Source organism: Syngnathus leptorhynchus, chromosome 1 (assembly GCF_054491065.1).
Source record: "Syngnathus leptorhynchus isolate UIUO chromosome 1, UIUO_Slep, whole genome shotgun sequence".
Classification (NCBI taxonomy): domain Eukaryota; kingdom Metazoa; phylum Chordata; class Actinopteri; order Syngnathiformes; family Syngnathidae; genus Syngnathus; species Syngnathus leptorhynchus.
Genome location: NC_141195.1, coordinates 10,461,728 through 10,472,024, shown reverse-complemented (window position 1 = coordinate 10,472,024; position 10,297 = coordinate 10,461,728). Strand labels below are relative to the sequence as shown.

The following is a 10,297-nucleotide window of genomic DNA, read 5'->3' as shown; positions in this document are numbered from 1 at the left end:
TGCAAGCATGAATTAATCAAGTCAAGTCAAGTCAACATCAACAATCTTAAATGCCCCAAACGCCGTTCGTATTCTTACTGCCGGTGCTGCTCGAATATGAAAAAGAAAAAAAAGATTAATCACGGTATTTTAACTAAAATTCATATTTATTTTCCAGTACAAAACAAGAAAATACTGAACATGAACTTAAAAATTACTAAAACAAATAAAGTTCTTTGAAACACTATTATTATGTAAGTTCGTTTTATAACAAAAATGTATAAAATAAGGTCTTTAAAAGGTGCATATGTATAAATTCAACTTTAGTTTCCTCATAAAATAATCATTTATTTTTACAATTAGGTGTGTCAATTTTGAAATCATATGGCATAATATTCCGATTGTATTTGTGGTCTATGGTTGAAGGATCAAATAATGATGTGACTTATGTCCATTTCATTTAATATTGAACTAGTTCCCATTTATTTTGATTAATCCACACATTCACGTAAATACAAAGGCAAAGGGGACCTGTGTTGCCAGCAGTACATCACTTTAATATCGAAATGAACCTGCGGTACTTACCGACAGTAGATGGCAGCAAATATTAAACCACTAACAGCCATGGGAAAAAATAATGTCTTCATAGTGTATACGCTATTCATAATTACTATAATCCTAGGTGTCTGGCGTGAATAAATAAGAATGACAGAAATTGTATATTTCTTCAGACATTTGTAGTCTATGTATTGCGTCAGGAACATGACTCTTAAACTCAAAGGTTGTTACAGAACAGTATGTTGTCATACAAAAATGTTTTTTTCTTTTCACTTGTTAAACGAACAGACGAAATGTTAACTTTTCTCTTGTGGTGTATGTAAAATAAAAGAAATCAAAACAAATGTTTAGGCATGAGGTTGTGCAAAACATTGTCCCAAACAACCTAAATCTATCACACTATTCCCAGCATGGCCTTAGAAAAAGATCTGTGATGCATTTATTTAGTCAAAATGTTTTAAAAATACACCTTAATAGAACAGCAATTTACAAAATCTCACATTAAAAAGATCACTAAAAGTGATTAAATAACTATGTATGATTGAATTGAGATGTGTTTATTTTAGCTTAGTAGGGCAGCATAAATACTTGAACAATATGAATTATACGTTTAAATATTTTAACTGGGCAAGCTAATGGAAATATAAAAATATTTGTTGGGTGTTTCAAATTTTGGCAGACGGCTTGCTCCACATTGTACCAGACCACTCCTTAGTTAGTGTCTATGTTTTCCACACGAGTACTCAGTATGCCAAGCTACACATCATTCCTGGATTATATCCACAGAGCAAGGAGAAGCATGGAAAAGAAATATGAATAAAATGTCAACATCGTTCTTCTTGCCGTGAGCCTCCATGTACTCGCTGTTAGGCAGTGCTACGATCGGTAGCCGTACGTTGACGCATCTAGAAGGTTAGGAGAGAGCACAATGAGCAAAAATAATAAAATGGAGAGTTTGCATTGGGCACCAGTCGCTCTAGACATAAAAGAACGATAATCTTGTTTTTAAATTACAATACTCGATGAATGCAAAGTAAACTTGTTTCATAACCTGTCTTGGTTTTCAGATTAATCTCAATCTCAATGTATGTGAGTCTCAATCTGAATAATTCAGAATCCGTCTCTGACTGGATGCATTTAGACCATTTGTTACTTGGCAGAAGCGGAACTGCACTGACCCAAACAACTGTTAAAGGACTCAGAGGTTCGACATGATCAAAGTTAGATAAAGGAAATGACTAAAAAAAAAACTGAACTGTTAGTATGTGAGACAAAGTAAATCTCCCACTCGATCACAGGGGATATATTTCAGACCAACCACGCAATAGGAGAAATTAGCAAAATTAGAAATATCCAATTAAAATTGTCACTGGGGTATATGTTTTTTAGCATTTACAGAACCCTGATGTTTTTTTCTGCTGTAAACAGAAGCATGAGATTGCCAATGTGGAGTAAACATGTTTGACAGAGCTACGTTATTCGAACCTAGTGCAAAGTCATTGAAACAAATTGGCAAAGTCAATGCAGTTGTTCTGAGGTATTCAGTAAAGTCCTCCAAACGTACGAGTAAAATGTAGGATAAATGCTAAAAACAGCATCTTGCGGTGAAAAAAAAATGTTTTTTGGGAGGGGGGGGGGGGTTAATCAAGGTGCCATTCAGAACCCACAAGCTGCCAGTTGTTTTTCCCCCGTTTGTTGTATATTGTTTAGATTGAGACCAACAAACGTGTGAAGCATGCTGCTCACCTGAGGCCAATTTTGCTGTGCAACACAGTCCCTCTCCCCGTGCTGTCTTATAAATGGGTGACACGCACACCCTTGCAGAGGGAGGGAGGTTGGTGAGTCGCGTGGACAGGGAGTTGGGCGGCAAGTAGAAAGAAGAACGCTGCGCAACTCTTTGTCGTCCTTCCCAGGTGAGCCAGTAGCCCGTCAAACCATCAAAGCTGCCTTTCCAGTCCACCTGCACCGAGTGGCTGTCCACTGTGGTCAGCTGCAGGTCATCCAGGGCTGGAGTCACTGCAAAACACATCACATCCTAAATGAGTGGCCTACGTTCCAATTTTCGGCTGGGTTATTCACTTAAACAAATAAATGCTTCACCTCAAATAGACTTCTGTTCCACCATAACTCGATATTCTAGTGCGTATTTACACGTTCTTGACTTGGAGGAGTATTTTGAGTTATTCTGCTTATGTCTATTGTGCAAGGTGGCTGTTTTCCTAAATTACTGGGTGGAATGAACGTAATTATTATACACCACGCCCATGAAAAGGAAGTGCATTTCGTTCAATTTACAGCTCAGCACACAGAACCAACATGGCATCTAACAAGTTACAAAACAGTTTCATCCACATGACTACCTATATTTTTCTTTGTCTATTAGCTACTACATACTTCTTTTTATGCAGTGCTGCTCATGTTCGGACTGAAACGTCACAATCAGGCTTTTAGAACAAGCTTGTGCTGTTAAAATTTAACCTTCATTATGTTATTTGCATTTCTACTGAACAAACAGTTAGGCATACTTGAATATTACCTGAAGCACTTTATTTGAATTAATTGCACTTTACTGCATTCCTTAAAAAGTGTCTATACTAGCAGATAGTATATGGTCTGTGGTATTTATTTGGTCGCTGGATATTGGTGTTTTATTTTATTTGTAAACAATGTTCTTTTCATTTTAAGTGTAATGTTTGTAAAATATGTATTCTATAAATAAAAGGATAAAATGCCACACAATTGCCATTAACTCTCTATATATCTATATTCACCAAGTTTTTCAGACACTGTCACTCACCTTCTTGCGTGCAGACTTTGATCGACATTGCCTTCTCCTTGCCCGATGAATGTCGGGCGCTAACGGTGACCAAGTAGGTGCTATCTGGTTGGAGGTTCTTCAGGAGCGTGGAGTTTTGCCGTTTGTCCACTGTGACAGTATGCAGCTTTCCGGTGGGCAGGGCAGAGTATTCTATGTAGTAACTTGAGACGGTCTCCGGCTGGAGAGGACCCCAGCTCACTCGAACGCTAGTCGGCCCCGATTCTGAGACCGTGACCACAGTTGGACTCTGTACCTCTGGTGAGACAGTGAAACCGATGAAAATAGAAGGAAATCTAAGCAAGATCATTTTTGCAGCAAGAGGCTAATGCCCCAAAAGGTTTAAAATCCAACCTGATTGTGTCGTGAAGCTGACCGACAGTGTGTTAAAGCTTTGTTGATTGGACTCTGGTGTCAAAGTGGCACTATAGGTGGTGTCAGGCTTCAGGCCTGTTAGCCTGATACTGTTGGATTCTGATGATTGGACCAGTCTCTGGTACTGACTACCACCAGTGCTGGGACTGGTCCCATGACCGCTTCCTCCACTTCCTGTCCCGCCTGATGGAAGTGGACCAAAGCGGATCTCGTAGTAGCCTGCCAACCCGGATAGAACAGGTCGCCACTGGAGCGTGGCTGCATTGGAGGACACATCCCGGACGTTGATACGTTCCGCACGGATTATCTCTGTGGAAGTCACAATGGAAAAATATAAGTGGGTTTTTTTTTTTGTTTTTTTTTAACAGCACCAGCTTGTTTATTAAATTAAATCAGTAATAACCCATTTACTAAAATTTGTACAGTCTTAAATGTTTTTTCAACATCAATGTACTTGTAATGTAGGCTCGGCAGAAATCGTCATCACTTATTTGTACCCCAAAGTTTAGAGAGCAAAATTGGCAGCTAAATCCATCACTATTTTGGACCACTGCACACCATAGAGAGTGCCTGCAGAAACACATTCAGGAAAGACGACGAAGCAGGACACAGTGCTAATAATGTCTCTGCTTGACACAGAAACAAAAGTGCAGACCAGCTTGGCGTTCTTAGTCCATTCATAACCCCTGCAATAAGACCTCAATATAGCTAAAGCAGTCAGGCCCTGTAGCAAATTAATGACACAAAGGTGTCGCTATCTGGATTTACAAGATTATCCGTTGGCCGTTGTTGTGCACATATTCTGTATTCGTTCATGTGACGTGGTTATGAGTATGAATGTAAAATTGTTGAGTCCCTGAAGGGTGTCATGGCAGCTACCTAATCTGGCAGCACAAAACCAGACAGATTCTTCAATCTATACATAGTAAAGAATATATGCATCTGTATGTGTCTAGTCCGTCACAGTAGCATGGGATGTAAATACTCATTAATCCCTGAATAGATCACGCTATCTCATTACACATGCGCTCAGCCATACTCCGGATTGCCCTCCAGTGTCCATGTCTTTAGCAGCACGCATGGAACTTGGGTGAAGTAGCAACTCGAAATTCAATTTATGAGAATGGCAGCGCCAAGTGGCCATTGCAGTGTGGAGGAAAATGTTGATGTCCATCCAAGAGCAATGACCTTGCACTAGTGAGACCTGTTTATGACTCAGCATAATGCTTCAAGAGAAATAGTTCGTTGGTGACGGTTTGCAACACAGAGCAAGTTGGTTTAATTGCCACAAACAGCCACACTATCACTTTTACTAAAAGCAATCAAAATTAATAATACTCGATATGACACTCATATATCCTGTAGAGTGAATACCTTACCGATGATGGCATCCCGCAGATCCTCTAAGATGATGGTCATGTCATCAATGTCCACAAAGTACAGGTGGTTCTCAGCAGGTGGCGACACAACTTGCCTCAATACCTGATAGTTACCATGCCCAGTGGAGACCACCAGCACGGCCACCCCCTCCTCCCTCAGCTCAGCTGTTGGGCCAATCACGTCACCCGGTTTCACCCCATCCGTCAGCCACACCAGCACCCTAGGGAGCCCCGGGCGAGCCCCGTCTCCAGGTCCTGGTCTCAGCACTCGATTCTTTGCCATCTTCAGTGCCTCTACGGTGTTGGTGTCCCCCCTGAGGGGTTTGGTGGCGCTCAACGCCCCTTGCAGGCCACTTTGAGTGCGGAAGCTATCAAATCCGAACTCAAGGCGTGGTTCGGTGCCCACCTGTAGAAGTCCAATCCTCACTTGATCCTCCCCCAGGGAAAAAGGCAGGAGGAGCTCAGACAGGAAGTCGAGCATTCGGGAGTGCTCATAGGATGAAACGCTACCAGAGGAATCCAACAGGAAAAGGACGTCCCCCTCGCAGCAGTTAAGAACTGTGCAGAAAAATACAAAGGTGACAAAAAGTCAAAACTCACATTGTTTTGTCGCAGTTGTAGGAATTGATGTTTGTTTTTTTTTTTTAATCATTTATTTGGTTGATTTTGACCCATTATGTACAAAGATCGTCAGAAAAACGACATTTATTTATTATGTTGTTAACCTACAGTTACGCTCAAACGTTTCTAAGTTCTCAAGGGATTGCCTTTCCGACGTAAAATATACACACTACGCTCTCGAAACCAGCACTCATCATCGCACCTCCCCCTCCCAAAAAAAAAAAAAGAGCTTAAAGCGCGAACGTCTGCCATTTCAGTGACGATAAGACAAAAGCACAACGAACAGAAACCTCAATGTGAAACCGTCAACGTGATAGCATCAGAGGAGGAGTGTTTATAAAAAGCTCCCAAGCAGTAAATGTCCCCTCTCAGTATTTCAGGGGAGTGAGTTACATATGCAAAAAGAAGGAAGGTGATGTTTTGGCTGAGCATGTTTCTTTTGTTTGTCTACATTAGCAGAAGTAAAAACAGATGAAGAAATGAAAATGAAATTGAAATAAAATTGATGATTCAAAAGGCAGTTTGGTTCACAGATGGGTATTTGATTAAATTATCTGGGTAAATGATTGTCTTAAGTCTAATTTTCCAAATAGCATTTTAAATGACATGGGGAAAATGATTCTGAATGTTCTCAACGCCTGCTTCGAATCGACTACTGTAGTGACCAAAATAATGCTTAACATACCTGAAGGCGTCACAGTGTTTTTATTTAGACTTAATCAACAGAAGCTATGCAGGTTGCAACCACGCTTGCACTGCATTTTACTACTGTAGCTGCTTCATGGCATGATTACCCACTAGTTAATTGCACACAATTGTTACCTGAATGAGCTGGATTTCGAAACATTTAACCCCCGGGAAAAAAGTAGCAGAATGCAGAACATATTACATCTAGTAATAACAATAACACTATAACACCAAACTATTAAGTCTGAGCAACATCCAGGTGGACGACCACTATACGGCAACTTCTCTGCTTGGAATTCATATCATTTACACAGAGATTCTCCAATCACATTCAAATCAATATATAAAAAAAACAACAACTAAATGATTACCTGGTTTTAAATTTAGTCCAGTCCAGTAAGGCAATGTAGTGAGATGTTGGCTTTTAGGAGTACGAGACTAAATTGGGGCACATGCGGGAGGTGGGTACCAAATTAGGATTATTTAGCTTGAAGGTGTCGGGTGAGTGAAGAAAGGAGGTTGGGCAAGGAAACAGAGAAGGCAGTAAATAAAGAAGAGGGGCGGTCTGCGGGTAGTTCCATGTGAGAGACGGGAAGGAATGTATGGATAGTCATGCACGCCGTATACAAAGTGACAGCAACAGGGGAGAATATAAAAAGGGATTATGGAGTGTCATCTTTTCAGACCATTAGTGGGAGTAAACTAATTATGTGTCAGATATCAGATATGTGCTCAGAAAGCAGCCAGAACATTGTTTAAGAATGATTCAATTCCTAATTATATTTGAGTGCAGTCAAGTGTGGAGCCATACACAATTTGAACACACATGCATGGAGAATTCTTGACAATAAGTCTCACTGTTTGGACTTTGGAGCGTGTCGGGGGTTCACCATATCACAACAACTGCCGCCCCCTCCCCACCATCTGCATCTTTGTGCAGGCACTATGCCGTTATCTTAAACATCTGTAGATACAGTATAATGGTTGGACGTACAGAGCTGTCATGCTCGGGGGTTAACCTAGAGGAAGTGAAAAATGGAGTACAGTATGGAGTCAATTAGAGAAGGCCTGCTGTCTCTCTGTTCTAGTTCCTTCTAAAAGTGTTTGATGGCTTTAAAGGTTATAGGCTGTCAGTTTGCTCCACACCAAACTCATCCAAGCATGCCTATGTAGACTGTGGAAAATAAATAGCCTGAAACATCTTGAAGTATTAAGAATTCAAGAGAGAGGTCGAGTCCAGCCGTTCCCAAACCTTTTACATCACATACAACCTAAAAAAAAATATATCCAAGTACCAATTACACAATAGGTCTCAGTCTTCATGAATATATTATTGTAAGTCACTGTAATGACACCTTAATATAGCAAAATTAGACTAAAAAGTTAAATACAACTGAACTGAATTTGCATAGTGATGAACAGTTATAGTACCACCCTTTGGTTTGGTCACTCAAAAGCCTGATTGATTAATTGGCTGGTTAGGATGTGTCTCAATACTTTGTCTGTTTCAAAGTTCATGTACAGTGATGGGACTTATGAGAAATCTACTCAATGGATTTGCAACCTGCAGAACACATGGGGATGGATTTTAAGTAGATGTAAAGTGCAGATGGCTTTAAGGAACTACAGAAAACCATCTGTTACATTCCAATTTGTGTTCCACGCACAATCATATTGCAATATTCCCGAGCAAATTTGTCTTTAAGTCGATGTATATGTTTAGGTTGGTGGTGACTTGCAGATATTAACAGGTGTACAGCTTCTTTTTTTTTCCCCACAAATCTGTGGGGATTTAACACGATCATCCCCTATTTGTGGACATAGCACAGTGGCAGCATCTCACTCACAACTGCTATATTAACTCTTAGTGACAGACTCAGCAGTTATACCACATAGTTGAGCCTCCTGGATGCTTGAAGTGTTTGTTTCAAAGAAGCAGTCTATTTGTGTCGGAATAACATTATGATGCTTCGGATCAGGCGTGCCCATCTCGGGTCCTGACGGGCTGCTCTCCTGCCTGTTTACCATGTCTCCCTGTTGATCAGGATCGTTATCAAACTTCTTCAGAGCTTGCTAATGCTGATCATTGAAATTGTGGGTTTTGTGGAAGGGGGACATGGAAAGGACAGTGGGACCAGTGATTAATTGACAAATAATATTTGATTAAATCAATCGACAAGTATTTTTGGTAATTGAATAAATATTGAGATCCACTTTTAAACTGATAATTATCCAAATCCTCTAATTAAATTAATCCTCTGATTCAAATTGTTACAGGCCTATTATGTACCACACAAAGACTATATAATTAAGAAAGGAAAGTTGACAAAATATTTACTTGTCAACAAGTTTCCTGCAATTTCATTTTGTACTTAACTATAACAATAACATAAAATACTGAGAATTATTGAAAACTATTTATACAAATATTGTACATATATTTACGTACCTACTGTACATACATACATTAATGCAAATATACATACATAAATATAGACACATACAGTTCCCACAGTGCATCCACACATTTATCTATGCGTACCGTTTTTATTTTAACAAAAAAAAAAAATAGAAATAGAAAATACAAAATAGGTGAGGTTCAAGTCTTTCATGTGAAATCAAAACGGCCATCTGATGCTTATCTTTTGCCTACTGCTTTGTTCATGCCGTGCATTATTGTGCTGGAGTATTTTTATGAGCGTCTTATCTTTCTGTCTTGAACTTCCCCCTGAGAATGTTGTAAATTAAATTTAAATTTGACTCACCTCCCGCAGGTGCACTACCCTGTGCATTCAAAGTTCTCAGGAGCAAACAGATGAGCAAACATGTCAGCGGCAAGTGCCTCTCCATGACTGCAGCGACAAAGGTACTGCACCTAATGAAATGAAACCATGAAATGTGTTCTTGCGGGCTTTCAAGATGAATGTAAATCCACCAAATTAGACAGAAGCGATGAACTCCAAGTTTGAGGAAGAAAATTCCATTCAGAGCATAATTGAGTTTTTTTTTTCTTTCCCGTGTAATATTTTTCTTTAATTTTTATTAATCAGCAAGGTGGGTGGACGCCCCGCAAACTCAAACTCAAGTGAGACGCCAAGTTCTTCCTCCGAGTAGCTTGACGGTCCTCGTCCATGCAAATGAACCCCTTATACATTGTCAAGTCGCTGTAATGAAGTGCAGCGTTTCCGGTCATGGGAGAATTTCAAAGTAAACTATTTCCCTTTTTTTCTGGTGAGCCCTCGGGACAGCAAGGCTCTCTGTGGACCTAAACACAAATTAAAGCACCCTCTTATTTCACAATTGAATTATAATATTATTGTAAAGACAATTTTGCGATTAACTCTATCTTAAAACAACAACAAAAAAGCACACATCATTCCTTCTTCACTAATTTGTTTTTTGATTGGCATACGGTTAACTTGTACAAGCGTTGAGGAGTAAGTAGCCAATGTCAAAGTTTCTTCAGCCTGTCATCCACCTTGCCTGATCTTTGCACTTTATTTGACATACTGTACATGACAGCAAGTGAGATCTCCTTTTTAGCTACATACAGCTTTACTTGCTTTAATTGACATAGTGTACATGACAGCAAGTGAGATCTCCTTTTTAGCTACATACAGCTTTCCACGGTTGTCTCCTTCAACACTTGCAGATTGAGCAGATACTTCAGAGACCCAAAAAGGTCTACTGTATGTCCTTTTTAAGAACTTTATTATGAAACGAACACCACAGAAGAGCCCTCGGGCGCCTTCTATTCAACTTGACTAACTTACCTCACTTGTCTTCTCTCTTTACTCCTCCCCTGTCCTGTCAAGTTTCTCCAACCAGGAATAGTAAATATGGCTCGTGTTCACCATTCAAGCAGGCATCAACATCTTGGACA

The 10,297-nt window shown here is 39.8% G+C and overlaps 1 protein-coding gene across 1 annotated transcript; it reads right to left on the bottom strand.

The window, feature by feature from the left end:
• Positions 1–433: 433 nt before the first annotated feature.
• vwa1 (von Willebrand factor A domain containing 1) lies at positions 434–10,042 on the bottom strand. The gene is made up of 6 exons (XM_085920346.1): positions 9,180–10,042; positions 5,107–5,664; positions 3,707–4,036; positions 3,335–3,610; positions 2,284–2,553; positions 434–1,442 (listed from the first exon to the last, which is right to left on the bottom strand). The coding sequence occupies exons 1-6, from the start codon at positions 9,262–9,264 to the stop codon at positions 1,414–1,416; spliced, it is 1,548 nt and encodes a 515-aa protein (XP_085776472.1). The 5' UTR covers positions 9,265–10,042; the 3' UTR covers positions 434–1,413.
• Positions 10,043–10,297: the final 255 nt, after the last annotated feature.